The sequence below is a fragment of the Mytilus trossulus genome, chromosome 8, assembly GCF_036588685.1.
Source record: "Mytilus trossulus isolate FHL-02 chromosome 8, PNRI_Mtr1.1.1.hap1, whole genome shotgun sequence".
NCBI classification, from domain to species: Eukaryota; Metazoa; Mollusca; class Bivalvia; order Mytilida; family Mytilidae; genus Mytilus; species Mytilus trossulus.
In genome coordinates, this window is record NC_086380.1 from 73239889 (window position 1) to 73267151 (window position 27263).

At 31.5% G+C, this 27263-nt stretch overlaps 1 protein-coding gene and 1 long non-coding RNA gene across 2 annotated transcripts in view; one reads left to right on the forward strand and one right to left on the reverse strand.

Moving 5' to 3' along the window:
• The first annotated feature begins 5 nt into the window (after positions 1 to 5).
• Positions 6 to 1231, forward strand: LOC134681388 (uncharacterized). The gene is made up of 3 exons (XR_010100619.1): positions 6 to 249; positions 654 to 671; positions 1144 to 1231. It is a non-coding gene; the product is annotated as an uncharacterized LOC134681388 (long non-coding RNA).
• A 12261-nt stretch (positions 1232 to 13492) lies between these two features.
• LOC134681390 (ubiquitin carboxyl-terminal hydrolase 32-like) overlaps positions 13493 to 27263 on the reverse strand; it is a 43516-nt gene continuing 29745 nt past the window's right edge. Inside the window, exons 25-34 of the mRNA XM_063540992.1 lie at positions 22750 to 22912; positions 22187 to 22389; positions 21318 to 21508; positions 19412 to 19498; positions 18296 to 18416; positions 17796 to 17987; positions 17166 to 17406; positions 16509 to 16609; positions 14554 to 14646; positions 13493 to 13984 (exon numbers count right to left, since the gene is read on the reverse strand). Coding sequence (XP_063397062.1) covers positions 13814 to 13984; positions 14554 to 14646; positions 16509 to 16609; positions 17166 to 17406; positions 17796 to 17987; positions 18296 to 18416; positions 19412 to 19498; positions 21318 to 21508; positions 22187 to 22389; positions 22750 to 22912 — 1563 coding nt within the window. The 3' untranslated portion in view covers positions 13493 to 13813. The remainder of the gene's footprint in view (positions 13985 to 14553; positions 14647 to 16508; positions 16610 to 17165; positions 17407 to 17795; positions 17988 to 18295; positions 18417 to 19411; positions 19499 to 21317; positions 21509 to 22186; positions 22390 to 22749; positions 22913 to 27263) is intronic.

A 27263-nucleotide genomic window follows, 5' to 3' on the forward strand; every position in this document is an offset into this window, starting at 1 on the left:
GCGGTGGCGGATTTGGCGGTGGACTAGGAGGAGGATTCGGAGGTGGATTAGGCGGATTAGGTGGAGGTTTAGGTGGTGGATTAGGAAGCAGTGCATCCCTCAGTGCCAGTCTTGCTGCTCGTCTAGCCCTTTCAAGTGGTGGTCGTGGTGGTGGATTTGGCGGTGGTGGATTCCGTGGCGGTCTTGGAGGTGGATTCGGAGGAAGAATCGGCGGAGGAGTTGGTGTTGATGCTGGATTTGGCAAAAGGAGTAAGTGGATTTTTTTTAAATTACATCATTTCGCTTTTTCGGATTTGAACGAAGTATAAGTCGTTGGCTGTTAATCAGTTAACTTTAAATATTTATTCCTATTGGATTTCCAATATGTAAATCTTCTTAAATCTATATGAAATTGAAGTTGAAGCTATTTGAAATATCCTACTAGTATTCCAGAAAGCTTGTTACTCGTTGATAGTATGTAACTTATTAATAACCAGTCTCCGTACTATACCGAAATCAGAGTTCTATATTTCAATTAAACTCGCGGTATCTTAACAAATGGAGAGAGAAGACACATTTTATTATGTTCAAAATGCCAATGCATGAGTTGCAAATAACATCAATTTTCTATAGTGGACAATAAATAATGGTTTACTGTTGTTTTTCTTTCTCAGGATACAGAAGAAGTGCAAGTAAGTTTATCTTTAAAATATATATATTCCTCGTCCGACTGATATAAAAAGTCTCATGAAAATAGCAACTATCCCACTAGAATTCCATGACGTATGTTGTATCCCATCAGGTGTTTTAACTTAACACTCGGGGCTTCAGACATGTGACTGTGTGGTTTCCTGTTATCTCTTATTATCCAACAAATTCCAAATAAGCTATTTCGTTTCTATTACTAAAATTCACATCCTGTGTATTCTTTTTTTCATACAGAACCCAATGACGGCAGAACATGAAGAAGAAAAATAAACCATATCGCGTTATAACATTCTAAATTTATAAAAGACAGATGTTTTTACATAAAGCAATAAAAGTCTTTAAAATCGCTCATGAAATCAAATTCTATGTATTGTATTGTTACTTTTAGTCCTTTAAGTAACCCTTTAATCAAATGTAACTTAAAGCAAACATATGTGATTGTCTTTCTATTTTTAGGCTTCAACTACAACTATTAAACCACTGTGGTGTTTAGTAATGTGTGTGATGTTTCGGTGTGTGGTGTCCCCGTTCCCGTATATTTTGAAACAAATCCTAAATAAATTTTGTTTTGAAATTGTCTTTTTGTTTTATTAGTGAATTAAAACATTTTCAACCAAAATGTTACACAGCTTTATATTATTATTGAAAAATACTATGAGTACAGTCACAGATATTAGTGAGTAGGCCTGAATGATTTCATAACAAAAGATTGATTATTTTGAGTTTGCCTTCAATTACAGTCACATTATTAGAGAGGACAGAATGATTTCATAACAGAAGATTAGGTATTCGAGTTTGCCCTCAGTTACAGTCACATTTTTCAGAATATTAAAGTATGAATTCATACAAAAGATTAAATGTGAGGTTCAAGTACAGTTACAAATACTTCAGAACAGGAGAAGTAGAGAGTAATAAGAGTATGATTTTTTATCAAAAGATTAAGTATTTTGTAGTTGTTTCAGTTACATTCACATATGTTAAATAGTAGGACAGAATGAATTCATAACAACTGATTGAAAGCTTCATTCAAGGTAATTTCAAGTACGGCTACCAATATTACAGAATAGGTCCGTATGTTTTCAAAGGATTTGAGTACTTAATTTCGGGTTGCATCCAGTGACAGTCACCAAGTAGACCAAGTAGAAAAGATTTGTTATTTTGAGTTTCCTTCAGTTATTATTTTATAACAAAAAATTGAGTATTGGTGAATATGCCTACAGCTCTAGCCACAGTTATTGGAAAGTATAGGACTACTGTTTATGATCTCATGACAAAATATCGAGTATTTTTAACTTCCTGTCAGTTGCTTTGTCTTTACAGTCACAGATATTAGAGAGTAGGACATAATGATTCCAAATCAAACAAGTATGGACACAACATGCAAGCTGGATTCAGCTCTAAATTTGGATAGTGATTAAATAGTTGACACAGAATGAATGTGGTCTAATGAACTTAAAATTTTTGTTTTGCCTTTGAGCAATTCAATATGCTGTTGAATATTAATCCTCTCCAAAAAATGTTGAAGAAATTTTCTTTTTATTTATGAAATTTCAAATGAGAAAAATTGAACCCCCCCCCCTTTTTTTCACATCCCCCTTTCCTTTATTCCAAAACGGATCTCAATTCAAATTTCAATGGAGTTTGCAACAATAATTACTCATTTAAATACATCATAAAATATTAAAATGTAAAAAATAGTGCTTGTTATCACTGAATGGTAAAGATTGTTTTAATTTATCAGTTGGTAGTAAAAGTGAATATACATTGTATATTGTATAAAACAATGATTTAAGTTGATTCAACTACTATTCTGGACAAAGAAAGATAACTCCAATTGAAACTTCTTGCTATTGCACAATATTGTGCAATTAGATATTTCTTGCTATTGCGCTATACTGTGCAATTGAAAATACTTGCTATTGCACAATACTGTGCAATTGAAGATTTCTTGCTATTGCACAATATTGTGCAATTGAAAATTTCTTGCTATTGCACAATACTGTGCAATTGAAGATTCCTTGTTAATGCTGAGTACTGTGCAATTGAAAATTTCTTGCTATTGCACAATACTTAATATAATAATTTTAGATCCTGATTTGGACCAACTTGAAAACTGGGCCCATAATCAACCAGATGCTCCGCAGGGCGTAGCTTTATACGACCGCAGAGGTTGAACCCTGAACGGTTGGGGCAAGTATGGACACAACATTCAAGCTGGATTCAGCTCTAAATTTGGATTGTGATTAAATAGTTGACACAGCATAGGTTTCTGACAGAGAATGAATGTGGTCTAATGAACTTAAATTTTTTGTTTTCTCTTAGAGCAATTCACTATGCTGTTGAATATTAATCCTCTCAAAAAAATGTTTGAAGAAATTTTCATTTTATTTATGAAATTTCATTTCAAGTGAGAAAATTGAACCCATTTTTTTTTAATCACATCCCCCTTTCCCTTATTCCCAATTAATCTGAATTAAATTTCTAATGGAGTTTGCAACAATAACTACTCATTTAAATACATCATAAAATATTAAGATGTTCAAAAAAATGCTTGTTATCACTGAATGGTAAAGATTATTTTAATTTATCAGTTGGTAGTAAAAAGTGAATATACATTGTATATAACAAAGATTTGAGTTGATTCTGGACAAAGAAAGATAACTCCAATTAAAAAAAAATATTGCTATTTCACAATATTGTGCAATTAGATATTTCTTGCTTACTATTCTGGACAAAGAAAGATAACTCTAATTAAAAAAAAATATTGCTATTTCACAATATTGTGCAATTATATATTTCTTGTCATTGTGCAATACTGTGCAATTGAAAAGACTTGCTATTGCACAATACTTAATATAATATTTTAGATCCTGATTTGGACCAACTTGAAAACTGGGCCCATAATCAAAAATCTAAGTACATGTTTGGATTCAGCATATCAAAAAAACCCAAGATTTCAATTTTTGTTAAAATCAAACTAAGTTTAATTTTGGACCCTTTGGACTTTAATGTAGACCAATTTGAAAACAGGACCAAAAATGAAGAATCTACATACAAAGTTAGATTTGGCAAATTTATTCATTTTTTTATGAAATCAAACAAAGTTTAATTTTGGACCCCGATTTGGACCAACTTGAAAACTGGGCCAATAATCAAGAATATAAATACATTTTTAGATTCAGCATATCAAAGAACCCAACCGATTAATTTTTTGTCAAAATCAAACTAAGTTTAATTTTGGACCCTTTGGACCTTAATGTAGACCAATTTGAAAATGGACCAAAAATTAAGAATCTACATACACAGTTAGATTCTGCATATCGAAGAACCCCAATTATTCAATTCTTGATGAAATCAAACAAAGTTTAATTTTGGACCCTTTGGGCCCCTTTTTCCTAAACTGTTAGGACCAAAACTCCCAAATCAATACCAACCTTCCTTTTATGGTCATAAACCTTGTGTTTAAATTTCATAGATTTCTATCTACTTGTACTAAAGTTATGGTGCGAAAACCAAGAAATATGCTTATTTGGGTCCCTTTTTGGCCCCTAATTCCTAAACTGTTGGGATCTAAACTCCCAAAATCAATACCAACCTTCCTTTTGTGGTCATAAACATTGTGTATAAATTTCATTGATTTCTATTCACTTAAACTAAAGTTATTGTGCGAAAACCAAGAATAATGCTTATTTGGGCCCTTTTTGGCCCCTAATTCCTAAACTTTTGAAACCAAAACTCCCAAAATCAATCCCAACCTTTCTTTTGTGGTCATAAACCTGGTGTCAAAATATCATAGATTTCTATTAGCTTAAACTACAGTTATAGCGCGAAAACCAAGAAAATGCTTATTTGGGCCCTTTTTGGCCCCTTATTCCTAAAATGTTGGGACCAAAACTCCCAAAATCAATACCAACCTTCCTTTTGTAGTCATAAACCTTGTGTAAAAATTTCATAGATTTCTATTCACTTTTACTAAAGTTAGAGTGCGAAAACTAAAAGTATTCGGACGACGACGACGACAACGACGACGACGCCAACGTGATAGCAATATACGACGAAAATTTTTTCAAAATTTGCGGTCGTATAAAAATCTAAGTACATGTTTGGATTCAGCATATCAAAGAACCCCAAGAATTCAATTTTTGTTAAAATCAAACCAAGTTTAATTTTGGACCCTTTGGACTTTAATGTAGACCAATTTGAAAACAGGACCAAAAATTAAGAATCTACATACACAGTTAGATTCAGCATATCAATTATTCAATTTTTGATGAAATCAAACAAAGTTTAATTTTGGACTCCCAAAATCAATACCAACCTTCCTTTAATGGTCATAAACCTTGTGTTTAAATTTTATAGGTTTCTATTTACTTATACTAAAATTATGGTGCGAAAAACCAAGAAAAATGCTTAGTTGGGCCCCTTTTTGGCCCCTAATTCCTAAACTGTTGGGACCTCAACTCCATAAATCAATACCAACCTTCCTTTTGTGGTCATAAACCTTGTGTTTAAATTTCATTTATTTCTATTTACTTTATTTCTATTAGCACAATAACTACTTAAAGTTATTGTGCAAAAACCAAGAATAATGCTTATTTGTGCCCTTTTTTGGCCCGTAATACCTAAACTATTGGAACCAAAACTCCCAAAATCAATCCCAACCTTCCTTTTGTGGTCATAAACCTTGTGTCAAAATTTCATAGATTTCTATATACTTAAACTAAAGTAATTGTGCGAAAACCAAGAAAATGCTTATTTGGGCCCTTTTTGGCTCTTAATCATGTTAATTCCTAAAATGTTGGGATCAAAACTCCCAAAATCAATCCCAACCTTCCTTTTGTGGTCATAAACCTTGTGTTAAAATTTCATAGATTTCTATTCACTTTTACTAAAGTTAGAGTGCGAAAACTAAAAGTATTCGGACAACGATAACGACTACAACGCAGCCAACGTGATAGCAATATACGACGAATTTTTTTTCAAATTTTGCGATCGTATAAAAATTGAATGCTAAAGAGGTTACCTTCAAATGCAGTTACCAATATTAGATAGTAGAACTGAATGCTTTCAAAACAAGATTAATTATTTTGAGCTTGTCATCAGTAACCATTCTTACTTATGGTGCTGTTTATTTACTGTTTTGTTGTTATAGTATCAACAGCTTTTCTATTTTGTCGATTTCGTTTTTCACATGTTTCATTATATCTGCTATAATAACAGAGGTATGAGGAATCTAGTGATTTGTAGAGATCTGCAACTTTCATAATTTTTTCAAGATTTTATTGTTTAATTGATATACTTCCCCATGTAATTACATCTTATGTTTTTTCCAACATAGCAGCATTTTAGAACCTGTCCCTATTCAGGAGCCTCTGGCCTTTGTTAGACTTGTACGAATTTTTATTTTATTTTCTTGTGTATATTTCGGAGTTTAGAATGACATCCATTATCACTGAACTAGTATACCAGATCAAGTATGCCTCCTTGTGCAGGAGTTTCTTGCTGCATTGAAGGGCCCATTGATTTCCTGTGAATGTTGTCTGCTCTATGGTGGGGTTGTTGTCGCTTTGACACATTCCCCATCTCAACTCTCAATTTTACAGTGGGGCCTGTCAACATCAAGGTTGTAAGAGCAATTCACACACATGGCAGATGTGCTAGACTACAATCTCAATCAACTAAGATTGTCATAGTTCTCTCTTGGAACACCAGGTTCTACCACTAATAAAAATTGACTACCATGAAATAGCACAATAGTGTTGAAAGTGGTGTTAAACACCAATCAATCTATCAATAGTTTGATCTAAAACAAAGTCATATCTTTCCTTTCTGTGCATGCAATCTGATGTACAGTAATTGTCGTTTGTTTATGTAAATTATACGTGTTTCTTGTTTTTCGTTTTTTTTTATATACATTAGACCGTTGGTTTTCCTGTTTGAATGGTTTTATACTAGTAATTTTTGGGGCCCTTTATAGCTTGTTGTTCGGTGTGAGCCAAGGCTCCGTGTTGAAGGCCGTACATTGACCTATAATGGTTTACTTCTTTTTTAAATTGTTATTTGGATGGACACACCACATCTTCCTATATCTATGCAAATGCTAGAATGAAAACAGAACCTGAAATAATATTAAAACATAATAATAAAACAAACAATTGACAATGTTATGAATTAGTTTTAATTAAGGAATGATATTGACATTTCTTTCTGAACAATAATAATAATAATAAATACAAAATTATATCACAGATATCTATATAAACATCTAAAAGAAACAACATGTCTGATAAACACACAAATGTCAACAGTCTGAAGACGACAGAAATAAGAAGGAAGAGAACACAAATTTCAACAATCTGATCAGGACAGAAATAAACACAGAAGGAACAGAACACAAATTTATATCACCGATTATAAAAATACAACATTTTTAGCAACCAGACTCTATATAATATTTAACATTTTCTAGTCATTTATTTTGTACAAATCATCATATTCAATATTTCACCTAATACATTATATTTATGGAGGTCAATATAGGTTTTTCAGGATTTTATCATAAACATGTCATTAAAAGTTACAAAAGTTTTTTTATGTTTTAATAAAAATTCTAATGTTTTTCAATCCAGATAGGATTCCAAAGTTACAATTCTTGTTTCTGTAATTTATAAGCATTTCAACAATTTAATCAATAATTTGTAAAGTTAATTTACTAACCAATGCAGTTACAAAACTCACATGTGGTAGGAAAGGATATCTAAATGGTCATAAATAGTACAAATACTTTATATTCTAAGATACATTATTTAAGATTTCGTGGTAAATAATAAATCAATTTTGCATGATAATAACCAATTAATTTGGTTGACAATAAACAATATTTTAGATTTATCGGTGGACAATTATTTTTAAACATTAAAACTATGTCATCTCTTAACAAATTTAGACTTACTAAAATTGATACATAAATTTAAGAAAATACATCTGCTCAAAAGTTTTGAAATAAAATATATCATTTTAAATCTTTCTACATTTTTTTTTATTTTAACACATCAAATCTAAATAAAATTAACAGATAAATTTCACCAAACCTCAAGAAACTTTTATAAACCTTTAATGTGTATTTAAGGTGATTTGTTGGTTCAGCTACAGTACACAAGTTGTTTCAATGTACTGTTGGCCCATAAAACAATAGTGCTGAATTAATATACGGTCGGCCCATAAAACAGTAGTGCTGAATTATTATCATTAGTGCAATACCAAATTTTGTATGGATTTTGTTAATAAAAGTGATAACAAATAATTAAACCTCAAGCATGACAGCCACTTCTATTTTTTACAATGAAATAAAAAAGTTATTAAAAATTATATGATAGCACTCTGAGTAAACACTTTTAATTCACACAGTAATGGTATAAAAGTTTAAAACTTATATTCAACCACATAGGTTAATTAAAAAGTTTAAATGGGAAGGAAACTATGCGTTTTTAAGTGCAAAGTGAAGCAATCTCGTGTTTTTATCCAAATAACTTGGCACATATTTTTCTGATTTGTGAATGTTACAAATGCAATGATGTAGAACAACTTTCTGATTTGTCTTCACTTTCAATTTATCAATTTTATTAAATCTGGCTTGCACAGCAGAATTCCCTCATTTTCCTTTACTAAGGACTATTCCATTAATCATTAATACCGTAAGTGGGGGAGTTGAAGGGAAGTTTTACTTTAGGCATATCTATGGATGAATGTCAATTTGATACATTTAAAATAACATGCATTAAGTAGGTTGGTTGTTGAAGGGAGGAATGGGCTGGAAGCCCAACTTTTAATCATTTAAATGGTACAGCCCTGTTTTATAACATATCTATAATAAATGTCCAATAAATCTGATTAATCTATAAAAAAAAAAAAAGAACTTTGAACTTTTATGATATGAAAAGTTCTTGATACTCCAAGAAAGAGTGTTCATGCGTTGAAAGTTTATATGTACTGATTTAAAATGTTTTTTTACTAAATCAAATAAAATTTATATGACCCCCAGCTTCAGGATGAACATTGTTTCTAAGGGATCATGAAAATTCAGCGACTGTTGAGATATTTTTTAACTTGATAAATGCAGACAAGAAAAAGATAGATACCTAGTAAGTGACCACATGGCCTGCAATAATGAAAATTAATCACAAATAATTGAAGATAGAAGTTTTTAACGACCTTGACAGTAAATAATTAACAAAGCATGTGAGCTTATATATAATCATCTTTCTTTAACCTGAGAAATATTTTTAACACTAATAATATATGTTCTGGATTATTTAACAGAAGCTAAAAGGGGAAAAATACTTGTAAAGGAGAGTTATCAATTTGTTTTTCCAGAAAAATGAGCAATAAATCTGCAGTAGTTTTTTTTTCTAGCTTTTAATTATTGTTAATAGGTGTCAAATTTTCAGTGATAATGCTTTTCCCCGTTCAGAGATAAAATAATATTTCCTAATAATATCAAATACATTTCATGATTAAATGCAGTCATATTGCTTAACAGCTTAAGAAAAAGATTGATATTTATATAAATTCAATATCACTTCAATCCAAAACATAAAGACTTTCAGTTTTAAGTACAAAATTCAACTTGAAACAATACACAATAAGAGCTCTGTTTAAAAATCTTTATAATATACTCAATAATCACTGGTTATAATGTTTCTAATCTACAACAGAATTATAAAGTAACAAAATAAAGGGACATTTAAAAAAACTTACTTAGTTTTACCAGGGGTCGTCTCAAAGAGTAAAAAGAGCATCCCCCTCTTCACTTAAGAGTTATATTTGTCAAAGTTGTACATATATCGATGCTAGTTTGTTTTGTTTGGTAAGGAACATTGTTTGGTAAGGAACATCTGTTAATGCTATTTATAGAAAGGTCTGTTTGATTGGATACATAAAGTATGCTGGAAGTATTTCATGCACGGGTGGTTTGATAGTAGTTAAAGTCATTCGAGTCATTGCAGTCAAGTGCTCTAGATGCTTTTTTCCAAATAAATAATTATGAAAATTATTTATTTACAGGTTGATAGTCCAAGAAGAGTCGCAAATATTGATGTTGCAGTGCTACATGTAGTTAGAGACAAGACAATTTTCATAATTCTCATTGATATATAATGAATTATGTGTACTTATAACCTGAATAAAAATGCACTTGACTTTAGCAAGTGGCTACTCCCATGTGAGATTTTGTATTATATTGATAAATGTTTTATGTTCGGTTGAGGTTACGAATTAGAACATAAGGAAAGATAATGAAATTAAAATGTGAATGCATTTCGTCACATAATGTAATTTCCTGCAAATATAAAACGATTTGTTCAATGTGTACTTTAACTATCTGTAGAAGTAAGAAGAAGGAATGAATGGACTTTTAGAAAATGAGGATTAAGTAGGGATTAATTTCAACTCATATCATTGCTTAGGTGCCCCCGCCTTTTTTTCTAGATCAGCAACTGTAAAATCACTAACTTTATGTTCTGAGGTTATAATATAGAAAATACAAAGTTTTCGTTTTTTTTTATTTATTGTTTATCATTAATCACAATTAATTTTGAAAAGTACTAAATTTAGATAAAATCATTTATTATTTTTAATTTTATGCTGCTCTAAATCCTCCAGTTTCTCTTAATAGTAATTGTATTCCTCCCAAATAAAACTAAATTAGCTATGAATTGAAAGCCTCCCGAAATCCCAAGCTTAAAAACACCCCATCCCCACATCCTGAAAAAGGTCCTGCCCCCCTCTTCCCAGGCTGTAAGGCTGTCAGAACTTTCTGATCTGAGGTAGAATATATTATGGACATAAACAAACAAAACTGATACACTAACATATATTTTAGCTATTCTAAAAATAACACAATTCTCACAATCTTGATAATCCGTATATATAATTCATGCAAATGAGCGTGCCTTAATAGAGGGGAGATGGTTGCTTCATTTCTATTTTTCTTTATTCTTTGTTTATTTTGCCTAATATTCTCCATCATTCATATTGTAACCCCCCAGTATGATCTTTTCTGAGGGGGGTTCAAGCTCCTGATCCCAAACAATGAGAGGTTCCGGAATTTAAAGAAATTTAAATTCATATATCCCAAAAATTCAAAATAAGAAAATTTAATTCTGACATGGATCAATCCCCAAATCCCAAACTTAACAACACCTCATCCAGGAGGCCTGATAAAGGCCCTTCCCCCCTATTTTCTGTATGTTTCATTTTGGATGGAGTAGAATTTTCTTCATTTGTACACCAAATCCAGCAGTTGTTTCATGGTTTTATATTATAACATACAAATAACTTTATCGAAGGAGAACAATTTGTATAGCAGTTATATAGAAATGAGTTCACACTTTATTAGCATTATTCAAGTACTGAAAGCACTAACGTTATAATGAATCTGAATCCAAATTAAACAGCATGGATGCATTTACAGGAAATATTTTTATATCATATCAACAAAAAATGACAAATAAGCTGTATTTTTCCTTTGATAAAAGGAGATGTAAAGGATATGTTTTGTTTTCTATGGATAAAAGAAATGTGGGATATTAGACACACTAAAGTTTAAGGTGAGGCTAACTAAAAAGAAATTACCATGGGTTTTTTTTTCTGGCTTATCTCTCTTAGTATTATATTACTTTACTACTTAATTTCAGTTCAATGATTTTTCAAGACATTTTCATTATTAAATATACCAGTATTTTCATCATTGAATATTGTATTTTTTTTTAAATATACCAGTATATGATTTTTCAAGACATTTTCATCATTGAAATCCAGCGGTCCTGAAGTTAAAGAAATTTAAATTCTGACATCCCAAAAATTGGAAAAAAAGAAATTCCTAGATCCCAAAAGGATAAATCCCCAAATCCCGAAACTTAAAAACACCTCATCCCACAGGCCTGATAAAGGCCCTACCCCCTACAGGTACTTTGATATGTGTTGGAGATCTGAAATGCTAACTTAAACAGAAATTTGTAATCATAGATGATGCCATGAGAAAAATCATCAAAAATAGTAGTGACCACTTCAAAATATTTATCAATTATCAACATTTTAAACATTTTCATTGCTTCTATGTCAAAAACAAAATATATTTATATTTTCCAAAGTATAAATACATCAAAAGGGGGTCACAGGGCAGTTAAATCTAATTTGAGGGGTAATGAAATATTTTGAGTACTGTAAATTCAGAAATTATTGCTAGGTTTGTATTACTGCGAATAATGCGATTGTGCAAGTATCACAATAAAAAATTTCCATTTTGATATCTCTATAGAAATTTTCCTGAAAGCGCATAATTAATCTCGTACTTTTGTTAATTCTTCAAAAATGCAATAATAAATACAAGCAATAATTTCTAAATCTAAATAGCCTAAAAAATAAAAGAATTATAAAATGCATTTTGTGAATGGTGGGATAAAGAATGAGATGCCCTTTGACCTCATTTCTGGAACAACAGTAATTAATACAATAATAATTAGACTAGATTGTCTTTCTATTCAACTGATAACAAGTGTCTATAATTCGCCGCTTCAGAATCTAAAGCATCATGGGTAATTTCATTGTTCGCACCCCAAAGTGAAAATAATGTTACGTCATTGGTTGAATTTCCATTGTTTATAACGTTTTAAACCAATCAAAACTCTTTAGTGTACGCTTTTGAAAATATTACCCAGGATGCATTAGATTCTAAAACGGCCAATTTGTTACTACTAATACATGGTACATGGTCATAAATTGTTTTATGCTCTAACAATAATATTTTCAATATAAAGACAAAAATAACAACCTTAAAACATCATTCAGTGTCAATAACATACAATGTAGTACAAAACAAATCTGTTATTCTCAATTTATCTGAAGGTCTCAGAATTTTACAATACATATGGTTCAGAAAATAGTCAAAACTAATTAGATTAGAAAATAATTAGTACAAATTAGATAAGAATAAAATTAGTACAAATTGGGATTTAAAAGTACTTATAGACTAACAAAATAATTTGTATAAGTACTGTGGATTTATTGAGAAACTTTTGTCTTTTGGACAACAATATTTGATTTTTAGGTAATGTGGATTTATTGAGAAACTTTCATCTTTTGGACAACAATCTTTGATTTTTGGTTTTCAAAAATCTGCATTTTATACTATAGGTGTTATGTAATTTGTTCAACACTTAAAGTTTACTAAAGAAATTTTTGAAATAGCACCGACACAATAAAAGCGGTCTACAGCATTCTTATATTTTTTAAAATTGACTCTTTTATGATTTCCAAAAATGTAGCAGACATAAGAAATTATCAAAATTCCTAATTATATAATGAAACAGACAAAAGAGAAATTGTAGTCTAGCTTTGTAACAAGTTTATTTATTGTTTTATGCCAATGATAACTAATAACTTAAGGCACTATCATACTTAAAAGAATTCAGCTCTATGGAAGTTCTCAAGCTTCAGTTTGGTTCAGCAGTTCATTTTTCAAAGCCTTTAAGTCAGCTGCATAATTTTTACCGGGAAAACATTCAAGGCATTTTATTTCTGAAGCAGGTTATACTTTAAAATTAAGCTGTGCAAAATTAAACAAGTCTATTTATTAATTAGCACACAATATATAAACAGAAAAGTATGAAATGAAAACCATGTGCACAAAGGTTTTTAACATGAAGTGAAAAATGAAGATGTATATATATTATGTTAATGTTATACAGTATTTTAGTAGGTAGACCTAGGTGAAGGGAAATAACTCTTGAAATCATCAGTATGTGTCAACCATTTTCATAAATATATTCTAAGCTTCTAGGTTACATAGATTATTTTCAATCTGTTTCAGGTAAATGCTTAAAATACATTGATGAAACTTATCTTTTACAAACGCATAACTGATTTAATGAGCTATCTCCCTGAACCAAGGTCTAACCCCATAAATGTTTAACTTTAATACAAAGCTTGAAACTGTGAGAAAACAAATTCAAACGTTCAGACTCTGAAATTAAAAGAAATAAATTGAACCCCCAATGGTTGAGCAGAAGTTAAAAAAAAGTTTCAAAAAGTTGTTTGGAATGAACTTTAAGGTTTCCAATTTGTTCCATTATTGTATAACACAAGCTTTCTTAAAATCAGATTCAAATTCATCTTCAATCTCTGACAAGTCTGGTTCTTTGCCTTCCAAATTAGGCATAAATTTACTGAAGTCTACATTCTGTTGTTCATAAAATAATATATAAGCAGAATTGGTGTCCACTTGGTCATTAGATATCTCCTGTAAAAAAGAAATTGAGAAATTAATAAGTGTTATGATACTGTGGAATCATTATTTTTTTCGTAGGTACCAATTTTTGTAGATTGAGGAAAATTTGCCTTTTTAAATGGATATTTAATTTCATTATAATTGCTAAGTCAACATACATTCTTTCTAAAAAATTCTTATTCATTGAACATTTGAATTAGTTGTTCCCCTGTACCCATGAAATTCACAAAAATTAGTATCCAATGAATATCAATGACATTCAACGTCATTTAGTATCTGAGTTGTCTCATAGGCAATCATACCACATCTATCTTACTTTTAACAGACAAAAGGATAAGCAAATGTAATGATTTCAATTCAATATACACTTCTAGAGATTAATATAATAATGCAATAATATTGAGAATGAAATTTGGGAATGTGTTAAAGAGACAACAAGCCGACCATAGAAGAACGGATAACAGCAGAAGGTCACTAACAAGTCTGTGCACCTTCTAAGTGTATTATCAAGAATGCTTTCGATTGATATTCACCTTCCTGTTTCCACTTAAATAACATATATTTCTAAATATAATTCTCACCTTACAACTACTGTCATTGTACAAATACCATTTGTGGTTTGGATTTTTAGCATAGCAAACATAATGTCCTCCACCAAGAATTCCTGTGTGGCACTGCGAAATAAAAAAAATCAATCATGATTAATTTCAAATCGTTGTAAACATGTGAGTTAAGTTTTCATCCCATCATTGTGAACCTTGACATAGTTCTTGTGAGGAGTAGATAGACAATTTCAATTACATGTATATTGACTTTTATCATATACTTAGACTAAATAACATATAAATTTTACCGTATGATAATAGCATTAAATTGACGTAAATTTCATATTTTTTCGAATTGGTGCTTAGCGGGCTGATATGAAAAGTTTATCACATGGTTCGATTGTTATCACATGCCTTTCCGTAACGTTATCACATGGCATTCCGGTGATACTCGGCCAATTCCGGAAAATACACTTCAATGCTACGTTTTCAGTGAAAAACATTACAAAGTAGTGTGCAAAACAATTGAAATGGAAAGTATATCGTGTAAAATAATAAAAATAATTAAAATAATTAAAAAACAAACAAATTATTAAATAAATGCATTTTTTGATTTTTTTCTGAAACATAATTTGAAAAGTTTCTTTTAAATAATTGACTTTTCCAAAACTGTTCATAATTATGTATATTGTTGAATCATTTTTTTTTGTCGATTCGTTAATATTAAACTATTGTTTTTTTTCTTCTCTCTTTTGAGGCATATGATTGAAAAAATTAATATTGAATGTATCAAATTTTGGGTCCGACGTCCGTGAAAGTTTTTACTCTTTAAACTTCGAGAACCACGTAAAAGGATCAATACATTAATTAATCTGTTATTTTTCTTTTCTGTTGAAGCATATGATAAAAAGATCATAACATGTCATTTTTCATATCGCATGTATTATCAGCCCTCGGTCAATATCAGCCCTCGAGCCATGCGGCTCTTGAGCTGATATTAAACCTAGGGCTGATAATACATGCGATATGAAAAATGTCATGTAATAATCTGATATTATTAGGTCACATCTTTAAAATTGGTTGTAAATCATTTACTGTGGATTCATTTATTTTCGTGGATTAAGGAAAACTTGCGAATATATAATTTTGTGGCTTTAAAGAAGTCTACATAAACATGATACAAGACTTTAGAAATTTTGGTATTCGTTTAACATTTAAATTTCCTGGTTCACCTGTAACCACGAAATCAATGAAAATTGGTATCCAAAGAACAATAATGAATACACAGAAAACAGAATCATCTGAAGATGTCAATCATTATTTCCATTTGCAAATTTTTTTCATTCTTTCTGTTGTTTACTGAAATTTCTCCCTGTCTCCTATAGTTATAAAAAAAAAAAAAAAAAATTCTGACGAGAAATACGGAAAATAATCAAGGGCAAAAGCTTCTTTAAAAAGTAAACTGACAATGTAGGTCATTTTGACATATTTGTAGGTCTTAAGGTGGTACCTAACACTACAGGGAGACAACTCTGTAAAATCAACTTAACGTTTTAATAACGTTGTGTTGTAAAGGGAACAATAAGCTTCTCAATGATAAAAATTGGTGTTTGCCAAACTACTATATACCCAGTGTAATTTTTCTGACAAAAACGGTTGGTTCAAAATTTTTGAAATTTTAATATTTTTGTTAAAGGGTCAAAGTAAATACTTTGTCAAAATTTTATAAAAATTAAACGAGCCAAATTTATTTTAGTGAAAGTGTTGGGTACTACCTTAAGTTGCTGATAAATTTTGCAAGTATTGTATGTCATCATTATTTTGAATACAACTAACAAATATCAAAATGGGGTGGTATCCATTATAATTGTATATTTAAGTTATATACTTCAACTAAATTCTTGGATTTCCCAAACCATTGAAATTCACAAAAATTTGTATATCCCATAGTTTTGTGTTTCTACGTACTCTAGAAAATTTATATGACTTACAGACATAGAGTTGAGGTGGTATCGTACATCAGTGTAATCTAATTCATCTATATTTCGGTTGTTGTTACAACTTTTGCAGTCATCTGTGCTAATTTGTTTCTCTAAAAAAAAAAAACATGAAGACTAATCATGAACAAATTATTCAAAAAAACAAATTTTAAAAGTATTCAACATATCAAGATTTTAGATCATACTGACTGGAGAAAAAAACAACATTTGAAAATAAAATGGTCTGATAGCAAATAAATTAAAATTTATTAATTATCACAATGTCTATCAGTATCAGGTACAGTATAATAAATACTCCCATTCATTATATTAAAAGTGATTTGCTTGCAAAATTGCATTATTATGTCACATTGCAAAATTTTAATTTAGCACACATTTTTAAAGTTCGTATCATAATAAACATATGAATTTCAAGTTCAAATTCAAGATAAACTACTTTAAACCCAAAACTTACATCCGATAGGGGACTGAAGAATAAAAAGATGCACAGATTGGAATGCAATGTACCATTCTCAAGTCAGTAATATTAATTTGTCATTTTATGTGTTTCAGCTTTTGCTAAAGGTTTTTCTTTATGAATTTTCCTTGGATTTCAGTATCTTTTTAGCAATCATACATATATGCTGATATTGTATTTCAAACACCTACCTGAATCTGATTTGTCCTTATCACACAAGGTTGGAATATTACCATTTGGCACAATAGAATCACTAGTTTGTAAAGTGTCTTTTGATTGGTTACAATTTGCATCATAAATGTTTTTTTGTTTTTCACTAGATCTGGGCACAACATATCTTGAAGGATCAAATTCCTCGTACGGGAAATTAACAATTTTATGTGACTTCACCCATCGACCATTCAAGAACTGGAATCTTTTTAAATTGATAATCTGAAATAGAATGATAAAAGTATTTTATTCTATTCCTATCATTAAAGACAAAATGAAAGTCGTGCAAAAACTATGGGGAAGAGTTACATGGACAATAAAATCAGAACAAATGATTTAATACATGTACCAAGAATATATACCTGGTACACGAATTCTCCATCCACACTATCATTTTCTTTGTCCAGTGGATCGTTTTAAAAATGTGGGAAAATCTCTAGAAAAAAAAAATAAAAGATCATATCACAGGGAATAAGTTGATTGGACTTCAAACTTCATTAAAAACTACTTTGACCAAAAACTTGAACCTGAAGCGGTACAGACAGAGGAATGGACAGGCACAAGGACAGACAAACATTTTGTTTCGTGTCATTAATGAGTTGATAACTTACAAGTATTGGTGGTAGTCTCCATATGTCCAGTTTTTTAGAGGCTAGACAATGTTTTTTACATTTTGAGCAATAGAACAAATCATCCTCTCCTAACTCCTCCTCTTTAGTGAAGGCTTGTAGACAGGTATCCAGGTTAATTGGTTCCTTCTGTTTCCGCCGACTATCTTCTACACTTTCATGTTCTTCACACAACTGAAGAATACAAAAGGAGTTAAATCCATTTGTTAAATATGTTTTTAATTCAGAGTTAACAAGCTTTTCTATAAATATGGAATTCAAAATAAAATCTAAAATCTTAAAAATCCAAATTTATTTTTAGGCCTAATAAAATTATAATTGTGCTTCCGCTAAACTCTACCAACCCTAATTTTTTCTTCAAGTTAGCTGAATTGCTTTGGAAATTTTAAAAATCTATAAATGCAAAAACGTGATAAGTGGTTTAAATTTGTCTTTAAATAATGATAAAAATAGTGAATTATTGATATACATTATTAACTTACCCGTTCAAGAGATGTCTGATACCTGAGGTGTAATGCTGTAGGATCCCAATCAATAGCAATGAAAGACGAACCAAAGTTAAAACTGTCACTGTTACAACTTAACTTGCATCCTCGACAAAATCTATAACACAGAAACCAAAGTAATTTGATATCAAATCACACTTTTATAAATTTATTATTCAACTCCCTCAGCTCTTTAATGAATTTGGCCATTATTTTAAAGTCCTTTTTGGTCATAAATAATTTTGACTGTTTCTGCTCATACCCCTTTTTTTTTTAAATATGACTTTGAGCGCTCTGATGAAGGTAAATCCCAAAAGTGCTTAGACGCACACAGTTTATAAAGTGTTGTTTTTATTTTTAATACAGTCATACATTTGTGGTCCTAAAATAGTTATTGAGGCACCAACCATAAGCCAGTTTATCCATTGCTTCTGTGACCTTGAACTTTGGACCAATAAACACAAAATAATGTTTTTGTCACCACAAGCACAGATATCACCAAAACATTCATTCGCATATGATTTATGATTTTATAAAAATATTGTCAAGAATATTTTTTATTAAAAATTTCATATTACTGTGGAATTCATTTATTTTCCTGGGTATTAATTATTGTGGATTTCTGAAAACTTTTTTCTTTTGGATACTGTAAATTCAGAAATTATTGCATGCATTCATTATTGCGAATTTGTCATTTTAGACTTAAATGCGATTTTAATTATTACGATTTTGTGAAAAATCCTGTGTAATTCATATAAAATATTTCAAAACGCGAGTTTCAATTATTGCGTTTACAACTCGGTCGCATTTTTCGCAATAATAAAAACCTCGCATTAATTTCTGAATTTACAGTATTTGATTTCATGGTTTTGCCAAACTCTATACAAAGCCTATTGAAATTATGTTATTCATTGAAAATTTGAATTCTTGGTTCACCAGTTCTCACGAAACCCACAAAATTTGGTATCCATCGAATAATAATGAAGTCCCAGTATTTATAGATACTGCTGATCTTGACTTTTGACCCTCTGAAACCAAATAAATCAGGATTTTTTTTATTGCCACCTCCAAATAGGATTATCATGTTGACCTTGTGACCTTTGTTATACGTACCTGTGCCAAGGACACCATGCACATGTTAAACCATCTTTTTGTACAACTTTTAATGTAAAGGGGTACTCATAACCAAGACTATCATCACTGAAACAAAACAAAAATTGATTAATAATATAGAGAAAACATACTTAAAATAACTTAAACATTACAAAAATCTTTATGAGAATATGATTCATACTCATAACCACAAATTGTATATTGATAATTTATAAGTTCAGCTTTCAGAAAAGTTTCGTTCTATGATCAAAATCACACTTGTCATTAAATGGAGAATGTGTCCATGCGACACAGATAATGCCCCACTTATATATACCATTAAAAAGGTGAATAACTCTAGAACAGTAAAATTGACTCTGTCAAAATTCGAACTTGATTTGTGTTTTGTGGTTATAAGCATTGTGTGTACGTTTTTAAGAGACTAAGGTTCATATTAAGCCTTACTCACCAATCTTGTGCATGGTTTGTAGTTTTGGCTTCTGAGGGAGGTAGAGGGCTAACAAGTCTGGAGACCGGGGTACAAACTTGACGTTACTTACCAATCTTGTGCATGGTTTGTAGTTTTAGCTTCTGAGGGAGGTAGAGGGCTAACAAGTCTGGAGACTGGGGTACAAACTTGACCTTACTTACCAATCTTGTGCATGGTTTGTAGTTTTGGCTTCTGAGGGAGGTAGAGGGCTAACAAGTCTGGAGACCGGGGTACAAACTTGACCTTACTTACCAATCTTGTGCATGGTTAGTAGTTTTAGCTTCTGAGGGAGGTAGAGGGCTAACAAGTCTGGAGACTGGGGTACAAACTTGACCTTACTTACCAATCTTGTGCATGGTTTGTAGTTTTAGCTTCTGAGGGAGGTAGAGGTCTAACAAGTCTGGAGACTGGGGTACAAACTTGACCTTACTTACCAATCTTGTGCATGGTTTGTAGTTTTGGCTTCTGAGGGAGGTAGAGGGCTAACAAGTCTGGAGACTGGGGTACAAACTTGACCTTACTTACCAATCTTGTGCATGGTTTGTAGTTTTGGCTTCTGAGGGAGGTAGAGGGCTAACAAGTCTGGAGACCGGGGTACAAACTTGACCTTACTTACCAATCTTGTGCATGGTTAGTAGTTTTGGCTTCTGACGGAGGTAGAGGGCTAACAAGTCTGGAGACCGGGGTAAAAACTTGACCTTACTTACCAATCTTGTGCATGGTTTGTAGTTTTGGCTTCTGAGGGAGGTAGAGGTCTAACAAGTCTGGAGACCTGGGTACAAACTTGACCTTACTTACCAATCTTGTGCATGGTTTGTAGTTTTGGCTTCTGAGGGAGGTAGAGGGCTAACAAGTCTGGAGACCGGGGTACAAACTTGACCTTACTTACCAATCTTGTGCATGGTTAGTAGTTTTGGCTTCTGACGGAGGTAGAGGGCTAACAAGTCTGGAGACCGGGGTACAAACTTGACCTTTAACTTACCAATCTTGTGCATGGTTTGTAGTTTTGGCTTCTGACGGAGGTAGAGGGCTAACAAGTCTGGAGACCGGGGTAAAAACTTGACCTTACTTACCAATCTTGTGCATGGTTTGTAGTTTTGGCTTCTGAGGGAGGTAGAGGGCTAACAAGTCTGGAGACCGGGGTAAAAACTTGACCTTACTTACCAATCTTGTGCATGGTTTGTAGTTTTGGCTTCTGACGGAGGTAGAGGGCTGACAAGTCTGGAGACCTGGGTACAAACTTGACCTTACTTACCAATCTTGTGCATGGTTTGTAGTTTTGGCTTCTGAGGGAGGTAGAGGGCTGACAAGTCTGGAGACCTGGGTAAAAACTTGACCTTACTTACCAATCTTGTGCATGGTTTGTAGTTTTGGCTTCTGAGGGAGGTAGAGGGCTGACAAGTCTGGAGACCGGGGTAAAAACTTGACCTTACTTACCAATCTTGTGCATGGTTTGTAGTTTTGGCTTCTGACGGAGGTAGAGGGCTAACAAGTCTGGAGACCTGGGTCCACACAAACTGGTATACACACTGATTGGTTGTAGTGTCCACACAGGGTAGAATGATTGGTGTACCAAATAAACATGGCCTAGTCTTTTGTACGGACAGAAAATACACATCCATCAATGTCTGAAAAGTAAGAAAAAATAGTTTGGTATTCAAATGTGAAGTAAATTTTAATTTGAAAACTGAAGCATTCAAGCTAATTCTTGACCTTTGGCAAAAATGTGAAATCTTATTCTTCTTAATTGTTGAACAGTAATAGAGCAAGATTTCACTTGGAATAACATGTTTATCAATAATAGACAATACTAATTTTTCAAACATAAAATGATAAAACACAGTAGTAAATTAGTGGTAACAATATAAAATATGAATGATATGCTCAAGTTATTCAACTAAGGTAGTAAGGCTGTGTTAAACCTATATACCGGTACTTGTTTTACATTTGTAACTTTGGGGCCTTTATAATTTGCTGATCAGTTTGAGCCAATGCCATTCTTTGACCTAGTTATACTTTTGGAAATTAGTATGGCGTTCATTATCACTGAACTAGTATATATTTGTTAAGGGCCCAGCTGAAGGACGCCTCCGGATGCGGGAATTTTTCGCTACATTGAAGACCTGTTTGTTGGTGACCTTCTGCTGTTGTTTTTTTCTATGGTCGGGTTGTTGTCTCTTTGACACATTCCCCATTTCCATTCTCAATTTTATTGTTAACTTTTTATACATTGACTAAGATGGAGAGTTGTCTCATTGGCACTCATACCACATCTTATTATTGATATACACATCATAAGTTCATACCATTTTCCGATGAACTGCAATAACAAAACCATTGAAAACATCACCCACAGATTTTGACATAGAATCAGGACTAGCTAGGCTGCCCATGGTGGTTAGATCACTGGGGTTTCTGGAATGTGTGGGAGTACTGCTATTAGAACTAGAACCATTGTCTGATGACTTCTGACCATTCTCTATACTACCATTCTCTTGAGGAATTTTTCCTGTTTATGAAAAAAAAATTATTAGATTATTCAAATAACGATCGCTAACAATAATTCTTAATACAATAGGAAGGTATATTTCAATCTAAAATGTTGAAAATACCTAATACCTATTAATCTATTAAACCTATTAATAAATATTTAAACTTGAACAAAACTGGACTATCATCTGCTGCAAATGGGTATAATTGAATATATTACATTAGAATATTTCAATTGCTATAACAATTATGTTCAGTAATTTAAGCAGCAAATGCAAGTCATTTGACAACAATATTATATATCATCTCATTACACCAAGAAATAGTGGCCGGGTTAAAAATGTTTGTCCCCCTCTCCTGAGTATAAACATAAACTTACTAGCTGCTAGTCCTCTCTGTATATCACTTAGGCCTAAACTTCCCTTGGATCCTTTCTCTTCCTCCAATGACAACGGTTTGATGTCTTCAGGGGGAGGTAACTCATAGGCATATAAAGTTCCACCAAGTAAAGTCCGTACCTTCTGACCATCCTGAGGTAATGTCTGGAATGATATTAATTAAAGTCTTTAAAAAGGCATTTTCCTGGATATTTGATTTCGAAGTTGAAAACTATAGAAAATATGTAATTTATACAAACTTCAAAGGTGTTTGTATTTTCTTGTGGTCTTGTATTGTATTTTCTTGTAGTGTTCTATTGTATTTTCTTGTAGACTCTTATTATATATTTCTTGTGGTCTCATATGGAAATATTATTTCTTGTAGTCTCATATGGAAATATTATTTCTGTAGTTTCAATAGGAGGTTGTGTAATCTTTTGTTGTGTAATCTTTGTTTGTGTAACTGTTGAGGGATCCTGATATAGCAAATCTCAATAAAGTCAGCATTGCAATATGATAGCTAGCCCACATTAAAATGAGCAAAAAGACCAAATAACTGCTCCAAAACAAACTACAACCAAGGCAAATATAAGGGGTTTCTGTGTGTAAACCAAAACATAGTCTCAGCAAATCATACTGGCTTAAAGCAGAAAGACAGTCAGAATAATAATATTTATTAAAAAATCATTTAATTTTGGCCCTTGAGAAACACTCAGCATACAAAGTCAGCTTGCAACCTTCAGTGTAAGGAAGAACCTGCCTGCCCGACAATGCGCCAGCCGGGGAATGTGAAGCGAGGGTTCTCCACTTAGGTGATGAGACTAGGCGTCTCATCGGCAGCCAGGTAGTGCAAGGGTCTGCCTGGGGGATAGCCCATGTACTCGTGAAGTAGCAGGGGTCTATCAAACTGGCACTGGAATAAATTTGATAAAATTTGTCCCCGAAATGCTTGGGGATGAATGAAATTTTAGAAATGACCAGTGATAAAATTCCATTAAGGAAAACTGAAATAAAGAAAAAAATATCACTAGTTTAAGCTGAGTTGTTTCTCTAGTCATGAAACAATATTGAAGGTGTTATAGGAAGGGGAAGGTGGGAGGTAAATTGAATAATAGCACTGTAAAACTCCATCAACTAGTCAGGCTGCTATGAACCAAGAAACTGATTATACAAAGACCATGCAATAGGCTTTACACACAGATTGGGTACATCTAACATCCAGGGGAGGAGACTGACCTACTGACCCTCAAATAATATACTATTTATTGTGTAATCACTATTAAAGAGATCTGGTATCATATACTGCTTCCTCTCCCACAGTGATTGTTTGTGACATGTATCTGATTAAGACAAGATTAGTGTGCCTCCTAGTGAGATTCCAGTTGTAACTTCAAAGTGTCAAATGTTAACAAGTGGTCTATGTATGTTAATTAATTGCATCCATAATGTCAGCATCTTTATCATAAAATTAATTACTTGAAAACTGAAATAACTTTTCTGTTTGTATAAACAATACTTAAATTACATATAAGTAACTATTTAACATGGTTCAAACCAAATACACGAAAATTGATATCCCACAAAAAAAAAGAATCCACAGTACCTGAGTATTTGCTCTGTGAGGTAGTGGTAATTTAATCATGGCATACATAATAACTTTCTAAACTATTAACTTGAGGTTTATAAGAACTTTTAAAATAAACATATTTTACAACTGGTAAACCTTTAAAAAATATTGTTTCCTATACACAAATAAATATTAACATACAGTCAATTGATTTTTTTGCTCTCTTTTTTTTGTTTGGGGGGTGTGGCTTTATTTGACCAGCAATGGTATATTTTTTAATTTTTAAGTTTAAAGGATCATTAAAGTTGATTCTTACGACTCAAAGATAAAGGGCAGTAAATAAATAATTGAAATTTGAAAATAATTTCCTAACCTATTAGATTTTATGAACCCATAAGTTGAAGAATTAAAAAACAATGGAAATTTCTTCCAACGATAGACATGATAGAAGTGACAAAACATCTATAACAGTGAACTTCAGGTCATTCAACTTTGATAAATAACACAATGTATACACTTACAGATGGTTATTGATAAAGATCTGGTAAGTAAACAATCAACACTATTAAACATACATGTACTTATAGATATGAGACAGAGGAAAATATATGGCAGGCAGTTATTGTAATGACTGACAGAAAATAAGAAGCAAATCATTTAAAATTCTCTCTGAAACAACAAAACAAAAGAAATGAATTACATGACATTGGAAAAACAGGCAAATCATTAATCAATCCCTAAAATCAAAATGTTGAAAGAGGGATTTTTGTGGATTAACCTGGCTAATCTTTTCTAATGTTGCTTTTTTCTTTGACAGCTTCATCTTTGCAAAAAAATATGTTCAACAAAAAAATATGTTCATTGTTGTACACAACTGTTTTCTGCATTATGTGTTGCAGAATCTTCATTTGTGTGTGTTCATATGTAATGTTATCTTTTTTTTAGCTCTTACCAGGAAAGGATACAGGTAACCAAGATATTCATTTCCAGGCCATAATAAAGAATAGGTTTGTTTGCCCAAACGCTACCTACCCAGAAAAAAGCTGTCTACTCAAATTCTTTTTTTGTCCTGATTTGAAGAAGTTTTTTTTTAATTAAATAGGCATGAAGACTAATAAACATCTGATACTTCAATTTCTTTTTTTTTGAAAACCTACCTAAAAACTGTCTCAACCTTTGGGTAGGGTTTGGGCAAACCAAAATATTTTTAAGTGTGGAATCCCCCCTTTTTTCAAGAAAATTAAATGGTCATCCTGGGGACTCATCCCATTGTAAAAACAGACCCTGCAACCAATTTCAGTCATTGAAGTAATGGTCTGATATAAATAAACTGAGTATTATTATTTGTGATATACTTATTTTCAAGGTAGCCCAACAAAGAAAAGCAGTCCTAAAGATGAAGATACATATTTCAAACTTTTAAAAATCAACAAATTCAAATCCTTAAAATTTTGGGTTTTTTTTCTCTCACAAATTTGAAAAGTGATACTTAGGAACTACATAACTTCCACAGTATTTTAAAAACTGAATTTTCATCATTTGAAAAGCAACTATATGTTCTGTTAGAACTAAGAATTATTTGTTTTTCATATTACTACTGAATGTTGAAATGTTAATATATTCTATAGAATATAGTGCACAAGACCTTCATGAAATATAACTAATATTGCCTGCAACGTTCAAAATAAAAGACCACAGACTAGAAAGATAACATTAGCTAATCACCTTTCCATGTGCCTTTTCTGTAACATATTGTAATATTTACCAAAGTGTCATTCCTAATTCAGTATTGTGGAAACTTTATTTATTCTTGTACAAATACGTCAGTTTAAGAACAGTAAGAAGACAACCTAGATTTAAGCGCCATTAAAAAGACTTATTCTTCCTCATGATATCAGTATTAAAAGTCTTAATGGCATGTTTAGTGAAAGTCAGCTGTCGGAAACTGTAGATTACGCTTGTTATTGGGTAATCCACAATTCCACAATACCATATGGTTTCTGAAGTGTTTATAATATCTATGTAAATATCAGGAGCAATATGTCATATAAAAACAAATTGTAAAGGCTGTTAACATTTTGTTGGTTCAAAATGAAAAAAAATATGGATAACTGTGAAATTATATGATTTTCAGGTAAATATGTCTAAAATTAAGTGTTGAAATTATATTTTTTCTTCTTTTTATGTTAATTTACAATAAATTATATAACTAATGAATTTGATTTTTTTCAAATCTTATTTTATTTTCAATAGAAATATTAAGATAATAGCACGTCTTGTTTTCAAATAAAATACCAGGCAATGATTTAAAAAGATCAAGAAATTTAAACTGACATTTAGTTGTAATAGACCACTTTCGAGTTCATCTGTTACGGGAAAGAACTCGTCAATTATGGGTGCCTTTGTGACGTCATTTACCAGATAAAGGGGCTTGCCTGTATCCCTGCACTACTAACGTTCATCAAGCGTCTTAGTGATCGCCATTGTGCAGGATAAACTAGAAATAATAGATGTTTTGTATGTACTTAATGACAATTCCCTCATGACAGCAGTGCTGATTTTCAATTATGAGAATTAAATTTGCCTCAAAATTTGTACAATATAGAGTTATAGTTTTACAACCACTCCCTCCACAATGACGCACCTAAACGCACAAATGATGTTCACTAAAACCAGAGTTTTTGACAGAAATGCATCGAACTCGAAAGTTGTCTTTTGATTGTTGTATGCTCTATGCTGCCTCAAAACACTTGTAGCGAATTCAGATATATTTCTTTTGGTTATGAGCCTACTTTCATGACAAAATATGCCAAAGTTTCAATTTCATATTCCTTAAAATTGACCCAATGTTTTTATTTCTTTTAAACCTGAATATGTCTTTAATATTTTTAACATTCCATGTAACTATCAAAAATCTATTATTAAAAAAATAACAATTACTTTTATCTG